At 41.5% G+C, this 19,965-nt stretch overlaps 1 protein-coding gene across 4 annotated transcripts in view; it reads right to left on the bottom strand.

The window, feature by feature from the left end:
• The window catches only part of LOC110982993 (uncharacterized), a 279,431-nt gene that overhangs the window by 105,381 nt on the left and 154,085 nt on the right, over positions 1-19,965 (bottom strand). For 2 of the 4 annotated variants that reach the window (XM_087142717.1, XM_087142718.1), the window contains exons 102-117: positions 19,494-19,637; positions 19,044-19,142; positions 16,269-16,364; positions 13,950-14,111; positions 13,313-13,459; positions 12,687-12,788; positions 11,171-11,338; positions 10,146-10,286; positions 8,879-8,977; positions 5,381-5,530; positions 4,459-4,605; positions 2,808-2,903; positions 2,340-2,492; positions 1,851-1,991; positions 1,592-1,690; positions 64-219 (exon numbers count right to left, since the gene is read on the bottom strand). In XM_087142717.1, the coding sequence (XP_086998843.1) occupies positions 64-219; positions 1,592-1,690; positions 1,851-1,991; positions 2,340-2,492; positions 2,808-2,903; positions 4,459-4,605; positions 5,381-5,530; positions 8,879-8,977; positions 10,146-10,286; positions 11,171-11,338; positions 12,687-12,788; positions 13,313-13,459; positions 13,950-14,111; positions 16,269-16,364; positions 19,044-19,142; positions 19,494-19,637 (2,100 nt within the window). The remainder of the gene's footprint in view (positions 1-63; positions 220-1,591; positions 1,691-1,850; positions 1,992-2,339; positions 2,493-2,807; positions 2,904-4,458; positions 4,606-5,380; positions 5,531-8,878; positions 8,978-10,145; positions 10,287-11,170; positions 11,339-12,686; positions 12,789-13,312; positions 13,460-13,949; positions 14,112-16,268; positions 16,365-19,043; positions 19,143-19,493; positions 19,638-19,965) is intronic. The other 2 variants (XM_087142720.1, XM_087142719.1) reach the window with 2 other exon arrangements.

Here is a 19,965-nt window from a genome sequence, read left to right as displayed (position 1 = left end):
AAGTATATGTGGCAATGGATTTTTGTTTCCTTTATTTGGTTTGGTCTCATGCCCATTGCTCACCCCGGGCCATAGTGTTGATCTGTCTCCCATCTGGACCACGCCATATTGGATTCCTGTAAAACCCTGACGGATGCACCACACAGTCTATGGTCAGGTTGTCGCCGAAGGACGGAGACGGGTTCTCGAGGGGCAGGATTCGAATGTTGAATGGCGGAACTAAGGACAAACAGTTTTAAAACAAAAAAATTAATAATTTGTCCTTGCATGGCCCCCCAAAAAGCCAGTGCTGTACTCGAGTCAACCACAAGTTTCTACAAGTCGATGACAAGTCATTCAGTCTTAAAGCAAGTCACAAGCTATTCAAATAAACTGCATTAAAAGCATTCTTTGTCACTGTTCATCCCATTAAATATAAATGGTTATGTGAAAAGATTTGTGACTGGACTTGTGAAAGGATTGGACTTATGGTAGGCTCAGGAAGAATGTGGTTGTTTTCCCCTAGAATATATTAATCAACCAAAAATGGCCACATATCTCCGTAACAATGCTTAAAGACATAAAGCTAGGTCAGTACCATGATCTTAAGGAGTTAGATTTTGCAATATTTCTATATCTTGTTTAATTTGTCATTTTCTAAACCTCTGCAGATAAACATCTAATACAATTCCACACAGTGTTATGTTAAACTTCATGGTCTTTACAATAAACCTGTGAACTGAAAGGTCAGTTATTGCACCATCTATTTTGAAAAATTTTTACACAAATAAATAAAAAAATAAAAACAGGTTCAGTTATTGTTTTCAGTTACAATCAATAGAAAGGAGTTTTATTTTCCCTCAAGTGTTAATAGTAACCTTCTGCCCTAATTGTGCTGGTGCCTTGCTGAACCTAACAACATCCAACAGCAATGATGTGTGAAGAAAGTTGAATCCTTCATATAAATGAGAAAATGTGTTGATTCAGCATCTTTATAGACTACCAGAGATGTACATGTAATCAGCAATCTGCCTTGAGCAGAAGCACCCCGTCATTGGTTGAAAAGATCCACGTCTGAGTGGAGTGTTAACTTTTGTTGGTAGCTACACACCTGCAATGCACGCATTTCACAGTCGTTTGTAACTCTGCGAAGTACGGTTCCCACCAAAGGAAACGCTGTTGCTAAGAAAATTGCACCTTCTCTTTGGCGCGCTCGGGGCTCCCATGCCAATTCAAGTTTGGTGTGTCATTGCACCAGATCCAGTACTGGGAATTTACATGGACACACTACATCTTATATCAGTTGTATTTTATGAGAGGCCAGAGACATTATAGCATAAGTGCTCTCATGACACTTTTTCACAGAATTTATACATCTGAATATATGACCATTGTCTGTACATCTCTGTATATTTGGATTACAAAAAATGGTACTTCTCAGATAAAATATACCACTGAAGTTTTCCACCGCGCATCTGTTTCATATTTCCTTCACGTTATTTGTGCAAAGACAGCCCAAATAGTTCAACTTGTTCAAGGGGAAGCTAACATGCACTCAGCTAGGAAATACCACTTCTCTTTGAGGTAATGTCTAAAATAAGGGTCAACATACCAAAGGTTTCACACTGGGTGCCAACATAGTTGTCTGGGCACTGACACAAACCATCCACACACGTGCCACTGTTAGAGCAAGGGGGATCACAAGGACGACCTGAAAACAAAGAAAAGACCTTTTTCTTGAAGTCTCATCAATTCATGTGAAAAGAATAAGACAAAGGTACATGTTCCAAGTCCACTGCATCATGCCAACCATTCATTTCGACCAAGACAAAGGTTGTTTTGTTGGTGTGACAAGCAACTTTTTAAAGTACCTTGGATTTGGAGGGTTAGGTCCCTGTAGAGAGGACCAGCTGTGCAGACATAGGTGCCGGAGTCCGAGGTGCTAAGTCCCGAGATGACCAGTCGGGTGCTGTACTCATTGATGATGACCACACTAAGATGCTCACTTCCTCCTGAGACACATAAGAAATTCCACAGGTGCTAGGTTCAGGTGCCAAACTTAAGGTACTAATGGCTTTAATACTTAGTATACTCATTGGTGAAATGACGGTAATGTGGTCACTACTTCCTGGGACTAACAAGAAGTTCAATGAGTGCTAGAGAAGCCAATTAAAGTTACTACTGTGACAATACAATAAATTGGTACATTTATTGTCGGTACCACATAAAATGGTTACTTCAATCTTGAAAAGCTTGGAAAGGTTGCAAAGTTAAGATACTCAGGGCTTAAACTGCTCACTTCCTGTACTGAAAACTCAGTAACTGCTGGGTTTCAATTTTAAAATAAAAATAAAAATCACCTTGCTCTTTTGTGAAGACTCGCTGTCCACTACTGTTCCTCCACACTGGATTACGGAACCTGCTTTCATACCCCACTTCACACGTGAAGCTCACATCATCGCCAACCATTGGCATGAGGTTTTCGGGGATGACAATCCGGATGTCAAAACCGACTTTAAATTAGAGAAAAAAGTGTCACGTTGACTACCAATTCACAAACAACAAGACAACTCATGCATTCCTTGTATACAATGCAGACAGCATTGGTTTTACAGGTCCGATATTGATCATTAAACAACAGCATACCAAAGGTCTGATGAAACATGAACAAAAATGGCGACAGCCACTACAGTCGGCATAAAAACCCAGACTAAATCTACCACTGGCTGACATACTTATTGTGCCGCTGAATGCACTGCTGAGAAGAGATTTAACATCTACATATGTGGAAACCTGCATTTCACACTTTGGCTTGAGTTTGTGCTTACATGGTATTTCACACTGTTCTCCCCGATAGTTGTTTGGACATTCACAGGTGCTGCTGACACACCGTCCACCATTGAAGCAAGGCCGGCTGCAACCCACTGCAGAAAAAACCAATGGTGCAAGTGTAATGCAGTATATGCACTAGAAATGAGGGCATTAATGATACATCTACCATCTAATGCTGTTAAGCACATGCAGACGGTATTACGTTGGCCAAAAACTTTGATTTTTGAAAAGGGCAAGATTTAAAGACTAATTTTTCATAAATGCCTAATGTCTAAAATACTGCTTCGTTAGGGTAGTTACAGTATTTGTGCGAGATTTCTCACTACACTCCAATCTTGCTCAATCTCCAACACCCACCAATCAGAGGACAAAACACTCCTTGAGTTCCTCAAGCCTATTTCTCATGTTACCATGTCCAAACCGTTGATTGATATTCACTGAGGCTGTCCATTGGACTCAGCCCCAAGATTGAGATCCACTTGGCTTGAGAGGCTGTAGTCTGAAAACGGCCTTCTAGGCGTCAACCTCAAGATTGACTTCAAACCATGTAAGCCCTACAAGGTCTTTTCTACACTACAGCTTCTCAACCCGGGTAGAACTCAACCCTTGGAAAATGACTGCCCTGGTTTGAAAATTTGACTTTTCAACCCCGTATTTTAATCCCACATTTTTCTGGCTTTATTTTGTGACAACTGAGCATATCAGGGTGAGTTTAACCTGGAGATGAACACGGACAATGTTTGACTTGAGATAAAGAAATCTCCACCCGGGTCTGGAGCAGGGTTGAGTTCATCCCTGGGTTGAAGTCAATCTTGGGATTGATGCAGGGTTGGCACGGAGTTGAACATTTACAAGCGTGAATCGGTGCCAGTTTCCAACTCTGCATCAACCCTGCATCACAACCCTGGGATTCATCTTGTGTGACAAGGCCCTACACAGAATGTGCCAGTTCAGTACTTTGCATAGTACACATCAGTTAACTGGTACCCGAACACTAGCAGCAGCCAAACCAGGGTTCTCAGTGTAGGGGTGAGGAAGAGAGGTGGGTGATACAATTCCCATTATTTTCTGAATTTTCATTGGGGAGGGTGCGACTACAATTTTTCATGCAGGGCACTAGAAGCCTCCTCCAAGTTATCCCCTTGGCAACGATGCTGAGTGCTGGGCAAATTGTCAGTGCAATAGAAATGAAGAACTTGAAATGACTGGTCCTGCAATCATTTTTAGGTTTTGTTTTATCGTGCCCAGTTCTGCAATGAAGCACTTTGACCCAAGATGAAACTTGTCGACAGCATGCCAATAGTAAAACAACTGCAAAAAATACCAATGCCATGTGAACATGTTCCCTGGCTGTCTCGGTCTCCTGCTCTCAAGTACTCTCTAATGGTGTCTGGTATCATAATGCCTCCAGTGAATGCTTTCCACATTCAACAGATGCTTATGTTACTAGCTCTGTACAACCTGTATGTTGTTCTTGAACTTCTGTAGGTTTTGTCAGTATAGTTCTTTGTTAACTTCATAAAGTGGCGTCTCCACTGGACAAGCTCTTGCTTCTTGGAGACCACCGTCCATGCACAATTTAATGTGTTCCGAATTTCTATCTGTCCATCTATGTGCTGGTAAAAATAAAAGATCTATGATGTTCACCTTCAATAAAGACCTCTTGGGTCGTGCTGAGGGGACCAACAGCGCACGTGTAGATGCCTTCATCGCTGAGCTGCAAGTCAAGGATAATGAGCTCCGATGCGAGATACGACAACTCCCGGACAAAAACACGACTGCTGCTGCCAAAGTCTGGGATCAAGGTCAAGCCAATGAAAAAGTAAGATAAAGTTAATTGAGTTTGGAGCTCATCAACGAGGTTGCACACAGAGCAATATTTCTTGAAAGTCTGGAAGAAATCTGAAGTTCACAAGATAGAGAACTCCATAATATGTAATGTACACAGTCCTATACATGTTGTCGGGGAGGGGAATGTCTACCTCTACCCTTCCCTCCTTTACCCCCTTATTCCAATCCCCTTATACCCCTTCTCTGGGGGAAATGCAGTCAATCCCGATAGGCATCTTTACGATCAGGCACATGCTACTTGAGATTCGGAAGAAACAAAGAAATTCCGATCCAACATACTCTGTACAATATTTTTCAGTGTGCCTTGGTATAAATGACATTTTCTACAAAAAGTTTACTTCCAAATGTAATACACGTATACCCAATTGAAAATATGACCTTTCCCCATGACTGTGACATGGTAAAGTATACAAACAGTTTGCAAGGGGGAATTAAAACAAACTTCATTTTTCACTGCATTTATTTATTAAGTTGTGTTAAATTGTTACTATCGAAAGAAAAGGGTCGAATCCCAAATGGTATGAAAATGATGCTTATCATGTTTTAAAATGTTTTCTTTAAATGAGGTTAAAACCTATGTCTGGTTATGGGTATCCACATGGATGTCTTACAATCCATCCTGAAGTCCCATCAACCCAGTTCAGTTTATTTAACTATACCTAATAGAATTTCTAGCCCAAGATGTCTGTCTACTGCTACAGTCCTAATGTAGGCCTACCTTGTCCGGCTGGGTATATCTGTTGCCCGCTAGGGCCCAGCCATGATGGGTTCCTGTAGCCAGCTCTCTCAGACACCTCGCAGATGAATGTGATGTTGTAGCCAATCCGAGGAACTTCTGTTGGTGGGGGCTGGATGCGGATGTCAAACGCTTAGACAGAAACGTACGAACCTTTGTGTTATAAAGATATTCTGATCCATTTCTATGCAAAACTGAACACAGCTAAGCAAAGTAATGTAAAAGTACTCATTGTCTGTCCAAGTAAATCCACAGGTCAGGTCACAAGCAATATAAAAATTAATAATCAGAATTCAATAAACATTGTATAATAGCAATGGACTTAATTCTGAGGACTTGTTGATAATATAATATACTACGTGTACATAAAATGTACTTAACCACTAGTTTGTTGATTTCTGGCGTCTGTCTGGTGGCTGCCTATTTTTTAGTATAAAAGCTTTCTATTCCATGTAAACTAAGTCCTATCAAATCTTGATTAGTCACTGATGTGAGTGATTCATGAAAATAGCAAAGTAAATCATTTTATTTGAATTACGGTGGGCACAACACTGGGCATTACTTGATTTGGGTAAAATCTGTGCTTGCTCAAAATTTACCCCCTTCACATAGCGCCCTCCTATCTTGTCTGCTATATATACTTCAAACATGCTGATAGGTTTCCATGTTTCCAAATCTTTGTCTTCCCTTTGTGAACCTTTATGAGTATGATAAATATAATTGAAGATACAACAAATTGTCAAACAGCTGTAAAGAAATCTCAATCGAGAAGGGGCAGCAGTGCCTAACAGCAAAAAATTGTGATAGGCCAATCTTAACAAAAGTACACAACGCTGAGGTTGTGACTGTCAGCAAACAGGTGAAAATTTTTGACTGTTTAGATTTTTTTCCGTTTTAAACAAACAGTAATCTGTCTTTTCCTAAACCTCTGTAGATTTGGTTTTAAATTCTGCCTGTGTACCCCTTCTTAAAGCCACATGGTGCAGATGCAAGAAAGCGTAAAGCAGTATAGTATGCACTACTCTGCAAAGGCACTACGGCTAAAGATGATATAGCACATGCTCCAATGCTAAAAGCAAAGGCAAGAAGCAGCAGATTTGAAACAAGTGACTGAAGAGGAGGAGGAGGTAAAGCTGTAGAAAGACAAAAATTAGAGCTAAAATCTAATCCTGCTTTATTTTCCACCAAAAAGTGAGCAGTACTCAAATTTTGAAACATTCCCTGATCAAGTGTAACCATTCGGCCCAATGGAGTGTCCACTGAAAATGGTGTCCCAAAGGCACAGACATGTATGTGCATGTCTTCACCACAGATAGCTATTTGATAGACCATTTCAAAAAAGTGGGGGGGGGGGTTGCAGGGGCAGGATTCCCATCAGAACTCGGCTGTTCCATGTCCTTTTGTTAACTGCTCATGCATGTAAAGACATTCATTTCAGGAACAAATGCTATGCTACAACTCAATATGAACTTTAGTTTGTTCTGCCAGTCAGTTAAGTTCAAAGCCGGCATCTAGCAAGTCAATGGAGAAAAGTATTTGGACGACTCGTCTCGGAAAAATGGGCACTGTGCAACAGCTGTATGTCAGATTTGCACAAAGTTGGAGTAAAAATAACTGCAATATAATAAATGTACTTAAACCCTATGTGGCTCGGCACATGTTAACAAAACGCACTGTGATGATATTGGGGTAAAAAATGTTGCCGTACTCCATATGTGACAGCAAATGATATAGCTTGCATGTATAGAAGCCAAGTATGATACCAAAGCGACACTACCCTATCCACCAACAGGACCAACTGGGCTATCACAGTAAATTTAACCACTACCAGCCGGGGCCTCCGAAATCGGAGCCGTATGGTTTATATGTGTGGCCGGGGTCTCCGAACTCGGACAAAGGAAACAGGGCCCTGTAACAAAAGACCGTACTCCGAACAAAAGACCAGGCTGCTGGGCATGACCGGCATTTTTCACTCTCAAAAGTGGTGATAATCCAGCGTTATTTTGAAACCGTATACCAGGGTTTGGGGTATTTAGAGCAAGCGGATTACCACCGGGGACAAAAGCTCTCCACCACCGCAGCGATGAGCCACACAGCACCGCTGAATGCTAATCTGGCCCCTATTGAAAAGAGGTCAGCAGTGCACTGAGCCAGGTTCGTGAACAAAAGACAGTTGTATAACACCGCACAGTCTGGGCTCTGTTTACAAGGCTGCAGGCCTGGCTGAAATATTCGGGCGTCAATGAAGGTCACCTGTCAACTTAGAGTAGTGCCTGAAGATTACTCCGTGCGGCTATAAACGACTGTTAATTGGAATGATGAATTGTTGAAGGATTTTGAAAACAGAAAAAATGATAGTCATGCCCGCCCAGCATCCTCAACATTGAAAAATGCCCCGGCCCGAAGTGGTTAATACAAATCTAGATGGAGCACCATATTATGTTCGGGATGAGGGAAAAACCATGAAGCCTTTACCAATATCGAGACATGTTGAAACAAAATGCAAACCTTGAAAACAATCCTGTAAAAGCTGCTACAAAAGGCTCTGGAAGGCGGGCAAATAAAATGGGCGTATTATGACAAGCCATGCGATCACACCTCATGCAACTTTTAAAACAGGGTGCACGCTGATTTCCATGCAAAGCATTTTCCGGCGAACTTAGCAACTTGGAGGACTACATGTCCATTATGCAACCCCCCAAAAAACTGTCCATTCCACAAAATCATGGTCCCATATTAAAAAATCACTGCTTTTCCACACCAAACTTAAATATCATGTGACAAGACCAGCCACAGCTTGTATGAACTGAAGAAAAATTTGCCCGTATCCTGACTTTAGGATTCACTTTCTAAGCTGACAGAGTTTTGTTCAGAGGAGGAATTTGCCCCATAGTCTCTAGTACACAAATATTCACTGCTTCATGTAGTATTGCAACACCAGCCTCTCAAGGTGATCCATGAAGCATTGTACTCTCCTGAGGTGAATCACCAAGGGAGGCTTTGCTTTACTGCACTGCAAGATGAAGCAAATATTTCTTAACTAACACCCCCAACACACAAACAGATTCTCCGTCAAGAATTTTGTTGAAAATGTACCTGCAAACTTTCTGAACAATGTGTACATCTCACAGAAAGTTGAACTAAGCTCTAGTTCGGATTATGCATTTACACACAGTGCTAATGGTGCTGCATAGAGCTGTTTAGTAGCTACAGGTATAGTGCTTTGGTTGTTGTAAGGACATCGTTCTCTTGGCTGTGAAAGCAAGATAGCCAAAATGAGCAAATACATGTATCTTGTGACTACTTCTCGGCTAATTACGATGAAAAACCTGTGAGTGAGATACTGCTGCTGTTGAAGAAGGAGCACATACTACAAATCTAGGTGAATCTTCTACCAAACAAAAGCAGGGATCTGTGTCCAAGCCATGCATGTCGGGCAAAGTCTCAGCAGCCATAGGAATCCTTTTTTCTAAAGCTTACTTGCCACTTGGCACATGTCGCCGCGGTAACCCTCCGCGCACTCACACCGCCCCATAACGCATGATCCTCCATGCATACAAGGCTGACGACATGAGAAGACTGCGGTTGATGGGTAGGGAGGCGGGGTAAGGGAGTAAGGCAGAGAGGGAAGATTGGGCAGAGTGGACATTAAGTATCAGTCCTCCTGACAATCGATTTCTCAACTGTTCTGAGGCCACAATACCACCCAAAATCCACATCCATGTTCAAATATGTCCTGTAATACGTTTTCTAATTTTCTTCTGTAAGCACATTTAAGAAGCATCCTGCTTATTGTTATTTGGAAAGTAGCTTGTGAAAGACAATCATAAAATAAATATGCAATGTATGTGTAAAATGAAACAAGCAGAACAAAATATACTGAAACAGTGTTTTCTTCACTTTACGGCCAACGTTTCGCAACAGCCTAGCAGTGCATTTTTCTCTGACAGCAACTACAAGCATTCGTGTGCATTAACATGGAGCGATTTACCACAGCAAATCAACAAATCATGACAAAGAATTTCAGCAATAAGCAAGGCACTGGACTGGCTGTCTAGCATAGGCTTTCATTTGAAAGAAAGAGGCCAGCATGCTTGAAAAGAGAATTTCTGCTAATAGCAGTCAACCTGTTTTGTCGAGAAATATCGCCTGTGAGTACATTTACCGATACACTAATTTCAGCAGAGCAGCGTACAGCAGAACACTTTCAAGAGTGTCACCAGGACACCGCTTTTACAGCTCATATTTATAGTCTGCAAACCTTGGAAAAAGCTTAAACCTTTATTACTTCACAGTGTCTATTCAAAGGCTAATTAAAAATGAGTATATTTTCAATATATATCTGCAATGATACATCCAAAAATACCTCCTGGCGTTTTAATCACTCATTGGCCAACACTGCAAAGATTACATTTGATGCTGTTATATTCTTCAATATCCTATGACAGAAATATCCTTACATACAGATAAAACACCACATACTATAAATGTTTTAATGGTGAATAGTAAAAGGTTTCTTTGCAGTTCTATCGATTTCATAGTACTAAAAAATCCTTATGGCAGTCTTGATTTCTCACAAATACTCTTGGGCTCAATTGTTTGAAGCAAGATCTTTCAATAAGGATGTTTTAATGCCAACCCTGACTTTTAGTACTGGCATAATGATTGTTACATCCAACAAATACCTCATGTGGTATATCTGAATAGGTGCACACACAGATAGGGTATCGTGAATGCATATACTTACTGCTTACGTCAACGATGAACGTTGCCCTGTGCGGACCAACCGAGCAGGTGTAGGTGCCACTATCACTTGCTTGGACATTCATGATGGTTAGTACAGTCTGGTGCACGGATTGCAGCTCAACATGCAACTTGTCTGAGCCGCCTGGAGGTTGCCAATGGTGACAGAATCGAAAATATCAATAGCATGCCATTTTACTTGGTTTGCATGGTCAGACAATGGAGCCCTAAGTGGCCCAGGGTTATTACACCCAATGTCAATGGTATAAGATAACATTGGAATCCGAAGAGTTGATGTAAAATAACCCTTATGAAATGTTGACAACAGTTACAAACTGAAAAGCTGCCAAATTTTTCAAACTCTTCTTTTGTTTCTTTGAGACACAGCACCATAGATTTCGTGTCAAAAAACAGTAAAAAGTAACAAATCAGCCCCGCACATAAGTTTACACAACTGGCACTAAGACTAATTCAACCAGCAAGATAACACTAAAGTGTAAACAAAAATCTGCAAGTGCCAAAGAAACAGTTCAGCTCACTCTCATGGTTATGAATATTAAATGTCTTTGAATTTTGAGGCACAGCAGTTTCTCTGGTGTAGGAGTAAGGCGGCACTGTATTTCACTTATCAAGGGAGGGCATTGTTTCCCGTTTTGGTATGTTTTTAGGACTTGTGAATTCAGAGAGATGGTTGGTATGTACAACAAGAAGATTCAATCTCTTGCAGGCATGGTAGCTCTGATAAGAATCAATGAGTGTGGATTCGATGTTTTGACCAGGATGTGCTGGTCGTCCTCAGGAGAGACAATTGATTGTGGATTGTTGATTGCAGCCTGTGGATAACGGGTTGTGGATTACAGATTGTTATTGTGTTTTGCAGATTGCAGATTTTTGACGGTGGATCAGGGATAGTTGATTGTGGATTGTGGACTGTCGATTTGAATGTTGGATCCTTGATTGTGGATGGCAAATTCGGCAGCTTCACTTTTGGGTTTGGGGAGGTCAAATAGGTATGGGGGGGGGAATTACCTTGTCCAATCGAAAAGACTCGCTGACCGTCTGGGGTGTACCACTGTGGATTGGTGAGGGGGCTGTCTTCTGGGATCTGACAGGTCAGCTGGAGGTCATCTCCAATGACCAGCTGCTGGGGCTGGTCTGGGTCCAAAAGGATCTGGATGTCAAAGTGGGGTGTTTGCACTGCATAGGAACAAAATGAAATGAAGAAATCAGGTATGAGCACTCTGTTAAATCAGTCCACATCCCATGTTTGAAATGATTATCAAACTGCCAGGTAATAGTGAGAGAGTTGCTTCCATTACCCTGGAAATGAAGACAGATGTGAAGACACACACAGAGCCACATGCACATGTTTATCTTACAGATGGCGAGTCAGGTTGGTGTGGTGGTTCATTCCTCACCCTTAACCACTTGCCGCCACGTTTCTGGTACCGGACACATATGCTTTATATGCGTGGCTGGGGTCTCCGAAATCGTACAAAGGGAACTGGGCCTTGTAACAGAAGACTGTGCTCGAATCAAAAGACCAAGCTGCTGGGCATTACCGACATTTTTTCACTCTCAGTAGTTGAGATAATCTGGCCTTGTGTTGAAACAGTATACCACGGTTTGGGGCATTTAGTGCAAGCGGGGACAAAAGCACTCCACCACCGCAGCGATGAGCCATACAGCGCCACTGCGCGCTAATCTGGCCCCTATTGAAAAGAGGTCAGCAGCGCGCTATGCCAGGTTCATGGACAAAAGAAAGTTACATAACACTACACAATCTGGGCTCTTTTCACAAGGCTGCAGGCCTGGCTGAATTACTCGGGCATCAATAGATTTTGTCTGTCAGACTAAAGTAGAAACCAGACAGTCCTTCGTGTTGGCGTAAGTGTCCAGTTAATGATAGGACTTTTTAAAGAATTTTGAAAACAGAAAAAAATGATAATTATCCTGCCCCAGCATCATCAACATTGATAACTGCCACGGGCACGGAGTGGTTAACCTTCGCAGTCCTGGTTTAATTCCTGGCTTGGTCCACAGGTGAATTGGATCTTAAAATCCGTACCAGACTCCATGAGTTTTTACCCAGGATATTCGCCTGGGGTTTTCCTTCCACCTTTAAAACAGTATCAGCTTCTGACTATCTCCTCTCTTCAGGTTTCTTTAGACTTGCGGGCTACAGTGCCTTGGGCACTTTTGAGGAATCTTTGGTGTCCTTACCAGAATAATGATAAAAACCTTGTGTGGGCATTCCTTTTTTGTCACATTTGGAAAAACTCAGAGAAATTAACTGCAAAAACGTTTTAAAATTGAATTTTTTTTATGGTTTTCTGAACTTTTTCTCATCCTTTTGCTACAGATATTTCTCACCCCAAAATATATCTACGCCTTTTCCACAGAGAGGGGACATCCCTGTGTGGACCTGGCTTGGTCCACAGGTAAGGTCAAGGCAAAATGCAGTTTTGACCCTGTGGTGAACTCTGCAAGCTCAGTCCCCGGGGAGGGGGATTGAACCCATGACGAGTTGGGCTGAAGCACGTACCTGCTATCTGGCAGTACCCCCCGATGTAACCCTCGAGGCAGAGGCACACTCCTTCAACACAGCTCCCTCCATTCTGGCAGGACGGAAAACACTGAGCTGAGCCTAACACAAAAATATAGTTAAAATCAAAATGACGGCTTTAACAAATGCGAGGCTCTGATCACCGCTACACTTGACACCAAGTTAAACTTCAGAGGGAATGGAGCACTTATCTGTAGAAAATCTACAGTTTAACATAAAGTGAAGTATCATCTGTAGACTTTATACATACAATACAACAGTTTGTGGTGCAGCAACTATCCAGAAAACATCAGTTCATGATGCAACCCACGACATTCAAATGTACATGCACATGTGCATTACAAAAATCTACATCTGTCTAAAATTGGAGCATCTTTGCATGTTGCTCATAACGTCATTGGTAAAATACGTCAGTTCATAATAGACACGAAACAAAAGTGATCATCAATGCTATGTTGTGGCAGCAGATTACATGGTTGTGCTGTAAATTTACAGAAGTTGAATGAGTTTCAACTGAATCTTTGGCTAGTTTGATGTTTGGCCAGTTTTCTTCAAATAAAATCAATAAAAAACCTGGAGTGGCATGAATGTTGCTTGCAACTTACCAATGCTGCTGATTCTGATTATGAGGGATGCTACCACGTTGCCCACAGCGCACTCGTACTTGCCGGCATCGGTCGCATTTATGTTATTGATGACCAGGACTACGGCCGAAGGAGAGGACTGGCGAACATACAGGTGTTGAGACCCACCTGCAGAAGATACCAAGGTCAAATAGCTTCAGCCCTCTGTCCAGCACGACACCCTCTCCTTGTGCTAAAGGAAGACTCATCCAAATTGGGAAGGAGTGGGTACCCTTCTGTCCAGCCACTTCCTCCCTATATTAAAGGGACCCTCTGCCCAATTGCGTTCTTTAAAAGAGGGCGGACATAATGCCCTTATCTTGTGCTCGCCAGATGACCTTCTGTCATCCTGGGTTCCTCCTAAGGAGTGGGCACAGTGCTCTCACCATAAGCTAGAAGAGAACCCCCCGAGAGGAGGAAACACACCACTATCTAATGCTTGTCGAACAACCCTCTATCCAGCTGAGTTCAGCCAAATTGCGGGGGGTTGGAAACCTTGTGCTAGTGGGAGCACCCTCAGCCCAGCTGGGTTTATCCAAATAGGAGGGGAATCCACACCACTATCAAATGCTAGTGGAACAACCCAGTCTTAGTCTGGGCAAGGGGTGGGAACCCTTACCTTGTCCTAGTGGGAGGACCCTCTGTCCAGCAGGGTTTCTCCAAATTGGTGCACTCCTTGGATCACTATTTCCCATGCTGACACATTCAAACTGCAGTGAGGAGCCAGGGCTTGGTATTTCGTTGCCAATTTGGCGTATGTTGACTGTCACCTTCTCAGGAACTGTCAGGAAGAAGTATGAATGTACATGGTGTTATGAAGTGAAACATTAAATTCCACAGTACCATATTTACTTGCATTTTTGGTCAAGTATATGTAATACCACAAACCAACATGTTTGATAACAGTGCATATCAACCTCCAAAACAAGTCTTAGCTCTTGCTTAAAGAACGTTTGTACAAAATGAGAACTTTTGAGTTGAGCTTCACTTCAGGGATTTCACTGTATTTCGATAACCTTCTACCCTTCAAACTTTCTGGTACTGGAGCTAATGGGCAGATTAGGAAACAGTCCTCTGTGTGATTGCCGAAAGAACTGTTATACAGGTGCACCAAATTCTACTCCTTTGAAAGAAATGAGAAACTGCTTCGAGTTGAAGTGACTTTGAGTTAGCCGAGTTTGACTTAAGGAGATTTTATGATAGACTGCATACTGAACTTGACTGCCATATGCTACCTCTTGCTGTAGAAAATATCACTCAACAGCGGAGCTCCAGAGTATAGCAAAATATTGCATTGTGCTTTGAAACATCACAAAAATATTCTACAAATGACTGGCATTTACTGCTGTATCCTGCCTTTTTGAAAGTCATTCTTTTTGTCCAAATTAATATGTCCTGCAAGAGTGGTTAACAAATCAATGATTCATTGTGCAATGGACTGAAACGAAATAATATGTTCTGTGACTGTAATGAAATGCTGTTACATGAGGACGACATTCATACATTCTAGAAGGAAAAAAAATCAATCCAATCATCCTTCCTCATAATGAAATAAAAAATGAGATGGTAATGAGCTGAATGTGTGACAGTCAAGTAAGCTCTGAAATAGGAAACTTACACAAAGCAAGATAGTTACACATAAATGTAAATCAAGGAAAGAAAGCTTCCAAAAGGATAAAGTAGATGTAATGTCTTATTTCGAGCCACATATGGCATTCTGAACCAAGGATGGAAATCAATGTTTGGAGTAAACAGGGAATAACAGCAACTTTGTGCACATGAATGGCAGTGTTGTAATTGAGGCATCACAAGACCAGACAAAAGAGCAAAGACAAGACCAGTCACAAGTTAGAGTGTGAACAATGACAAAGGAATGCTTTTGTTGCAGGCTATTTGAATAGCTTGTGACTTGAATTCAGACTGGAGAGCTTGTGTTGGTCTTGTGTGGTCTTGTGAAGGTCTTATGTCTCGACTACAACAATGATAAATGGACACAGGTAACAAGAATTAGCTAATGCAAAAGAAAAGTAGTTGCACCTGTCATTCATGTTTTAAAGCTAGAAATCAAAATGTTTTCCAGTCGAAATTATATGTAGTGGATATATATCGAAATATCAAAAATTGGACTGCAGGTTCATTGAGGACAAAACACAGTGAAGCAGGAATTAAAAATATGCTGGAGGCACTGCTGCTGGTAAAGGCATCTTTTCACAACAGAACCTTCAACATAAAAATATCCAGGAATTACGCTCACTCGAAGGTCTTTCAACTGTCCACCTTCAGTGCTTTTCAAACTTAAAACATATCTAGCACAATAAATTTTTGTTATAGAGAGGCAGTAAGTCGTTTGTCTGAACGCAGACTTTTGCTTGAACAAAGTTAGTTATCACTAATACTCTGCCAAAAAAGGATGAGAACGACTAGACATGCTTAAACAATTGTTTGTGATTAACTGATTGATTAATGTTGCTTCAAAACAATGAAAAAATAGAGGATCAGTACACCATGACATATGTTTCTTTCATGCATAAGACAACGTGAAAACATAGGCCGTGCACTTCTTCCTATGGACATGACTGGCAACAGAATGCCTGCTGGGAAAAAATACCAAAAATATGTGACCTACTCTAACAAAGTGAGTCACAAGTCCCCAGAACAACTTTGAGTCACAGTCTTTTAAAGAATCTTGAACAATCAAAGCCAGTTCCAATTAACAAACTCTTTTCACTCATAAAGTGTGTACTTTCATCATTATCTCCAACTAAGAGCCACATCAGATGAAAGAGCTATTAGTTTGCTCTTTCTGTTTCAAACTAAAAAAAAAAAAATGACTGAAACATGACTTAAGGCTCATTTTGTGGGAGCCTGTGTGGTCACTGGTTACCAATCATGCCCACAGCATGCAGCACTTAACCTACTCACAGTCTGCTAGGCCAACCTGCTATTTGGCAGAACTTTCCCTGGTACCCCGGAGGGCACTTGCACTCTCCGTTAATGCACAGGGCTCCATGCATACATGACCTTTGACACAGAGCTGGAGTTCACACATAAACACGACAATGTCATACAGAGAAACAGGACATGGTCTAATATGTGCATTTTTATAACATGTACACACAAATGTTAATCAATATTATTGGACAGCACACAGTGTTTGCACCATTGGAGTTTCCAGGAGAAAACAGATGTGTCAAACATTGTATCAAACTTATCACATCATCACCATATTCTACAATGTTTCAGAAGCAATTTTTAACCCCTGTCCAGAAAAAAATGACTTTATGGTGCCACGCTTCAAACCAATGCACGTTTCAACTTCAATTTCAAATAGTGCAAATTCTGCCTGACTGTTAAAATGTACATCAACTCCATTAACAGCAACTATTTCTCACATGCAACTACACTTTTCCAGGATCAAACATGCAAATGTGTGAAACTATTTTTTTTTTCACTGACAATATGGCCAATGAGCTACAGATGAGCAGACATCTGGACAGAAATGGATGAGCTGATATGTCCAAAGGACAGGAGGCTACAATCTTGACATGCAGCAATCACATAGATATATATTAATTCCCTCCAAAATGTGAGAGAAAAGTTTTTTCCTGGAAAAAATTAACAGTTTCTGTCACATATTTTTCTTCATTATACAGTGTTCTGCAAGCATTAGTATTTCAACCAGAGCTACCAAGTTCTTTCAGAGCATTTCAGTAATCTCAACTCTAAAAATCATTAATTTTCAGAGGAAATCAGTAATTTCTTTCACAGAACCGATTGGCTACAAAAATACTATTTTATTTGATGAGCAATGTACAACACAGCATGTTTACATTGTAAATGTAGTACAGGAGTATGTGGAAAGTAATATTTTAATGAAAAACAGTTTCGAATTATATTTGCTTTGCATGCCAAATTATAAATCAAATGTACAGCCTTTGATGTTGTGTGTACTTCCACAGGGCACCTGCAGCATAAGCATAGAAACCAATGTTCGCAATGAATACCATTGTCTTCAGGGCGGAAAAATGTTGCTCTGTCATGATTCCCTTCCCTATCATCCTCATCTGCCCAATGTTTCACTGACTTGACATGTACTTTGATGTCATTTGATCCCCTGTGTCCGATCGAGAAATCGCTGGAGAACAGCGTACATCGCGCAAAATTTTCACCTTTTGAAGATGTCGTGATACATAGCCATTTCTAATTGTGTTCTCTAAACATCTGCAGCTTTTTCACACGTTTAGCCTTAGAAGCCATTTCTTTTCCAAGAAAGAACGACAAAGTCCGTGCGATCGTAGAAATATCAGAGCGTGTACGGTGGCGTGGTGTTGTCATGCACGACGCGTCACACGCACGCCGTGATTGTTGCGGAAGTGGGTATCACACCAATTCGGACCAAAAATAGCTCGGACCCACACCAATGTGCACACACAATACTACACTACGTCTTGCGATGCCGAGCTGCCCGTGCATTCGAGTTGTGTTATTGGTTGATGTTTCCCATGTCGAATTGTCCCATGTAAAAACAGCATTTTGTGTGTGTGTGTGTCATTGGGCACCAGCACACCACAGGTAGTTCTACGTATGTTTCACTGGTTACAGTATCACACAATGTACATGTTACCATACATACAAAATGTCCTGTTTGCTGGGGAGTCGGTCTTCACACGTTCCACCGCCGCACATGAGCACGGGACACATTACACCACCACACGCGGTCTGAGCGCGGGCCGAGTTGAGTATCAACCGAACCATTTTGTGTGGTTTGTGCACCGCGATATTATGCATGACCGCCAGAGGGTTTTCCGTTTGGGCGGCAGCTGTACTCCTGTAATCACGATCAATTTCCACACCAATCATGGAAAATCCGTACCACTTGGCAGCTATGTTCAATGCTTTATGGTCAATGGTTCCTTTTACAATGGGAGGAACTAAGGCAACAACAGAACACAGAGATGTTTAAGTTTCTTATCCAAATGTTCACTACAAATGTCCATATAGAATGGTCCAGTGCCAGATTTGCGTGCAAAAATTACTGTGCAGCTGTCTCACTTCATCTTGCCTTTCGCAAGAATGTAACTTTCACAAAAAACTTCATGTATCTAAACAAGACAAGAGAACCTATTTCCACGACACATGAAATGATTGTCAAATCTCAAAAAATCAGTCTTCAGTCAGAAATCTTGTGTTAAGTCACTGGTCGCTCTGAGTGCTTTCAAACTTGAATTGAATTGTCACACCCAAACAGTACGCTGATGGAAAACTGACACTGGATTCGAATGGCCAGTGCAAAACAAACCAAGACATCAGCTCTAGCCGTAACTTCATTGCTGGAAACCATCACAAACGACCACTTAGTATGTTCACAAACAGCTACAGTACAGTTCAGAATTTTAGCATAATTTTAGCTCCCCCCCCGAGATAATGAGGCCCGGGGTCAGGCTTATTGTACATTAAACCAGCAATAAACAGTAAAAACTGCAAAGTATGTAATGAACAGCGTGTCAGGTTCAATGATCGCATTACTTTGTCGGCTAAAATTCTGACCTGTACTGTATTCAACAGTTTCCACCGAGTGACATGGAACAAATCAAAGAGCAATAACTCAACAAAAAGCACTTTAGGTGTTGATTTACCACTATCACTTTGTGTATATATGAAAGGAAACTATTGATTTTAGTGTAAGTGTGGTGTTTTGTGAGTTGTTTTTTACCTGGTGTTTGGCAGTAGTGGCCAGTGAATTCTGGTGGGCAGGTGCAGATACCATCCAGGCAGGTTCCGCCATTTTGACAGCTGGGCCGACACTCGAGGCCTAGCAGAATGCAGAGGGAAAACCATCTAGACTGCTAAGTACAAGGTTTGTCAAGAGCACTGAGCAAGTTCGGTATTTCAAAATAAGCAAGGTCTTTCGCAAACAATGGACATGCGCGAGTCAGAGGGCCATGCTGATGGGGCCTGTAACCTTTTATGGCCTTTCTGAGGGTTGAAGTATAATTTGGGTCTTTTCTAACTCAAGTTGGAGTGAAAAGAACTGAAATAATACAAAGTATTGAATTTCCTCATTATTTCGAAAAGCAATGCCCCCTCCCCAAAATCCACCAGCTACAATGGAATGGCACCAAAGGCTACCGCGTAAACTGTGAACAAGTAATCGATGACTCACCAGCAACTTCTAAGGAGAAGTTGGCCATGACCGGCCCCACCATGCACACGTAGATACCAGCGTCATCGTAGGACACGCTGTTGATGAACAGCGTGGTGGCTGTGGAGGTCAATGCCTCTTCTGATAAACGAGCATTTGAACCACCTGTGTAAGGAAGGAAAAGACACTGTATGTCAAATAAGCAGTTGACAGATCCCTCTAGAAACTATGCACTGTTTGAAACAGACATTTTGCACAGAGCTTTTGATTTTCAAGTGACTCGAAACTATACCACCATTAAAGAAATAAAAAGTGTAAGTTCACAAAATTAGAACAACTACATTTTCTCTGGCAGACCTACACTTGTTAAAATACAGAAATACAACAAGTATGTTCCATGTATTTCTGCATTTTAAACAACCCCGACGTTCAACTGGTAACAACATTTCAGCTGACTGCAAACTGTTATCAAATGAATGCAGTCCACAAGTAC

The sequence above is a fragment of the Acanthaster planci genome, linkage group LG10 (assembly GCF_054643075.1).
Source record: "Acanthaster planci isolate LZ-2023a linkage group LG10, COTS_SCS, whole genome shotgun sequence".
Lineage (NCBI taxonomy): Eukaryota > Metazoa > Echinodermata > Asteroidea > Valvatida > Acanthasteridae > Acanthaster > Acanthaster planci.
The sequence above is the reverse complement of the archived record's forward strand: the minus strand, read 5'-3'. Positions and strand labels throughout refer to the sequence as shown.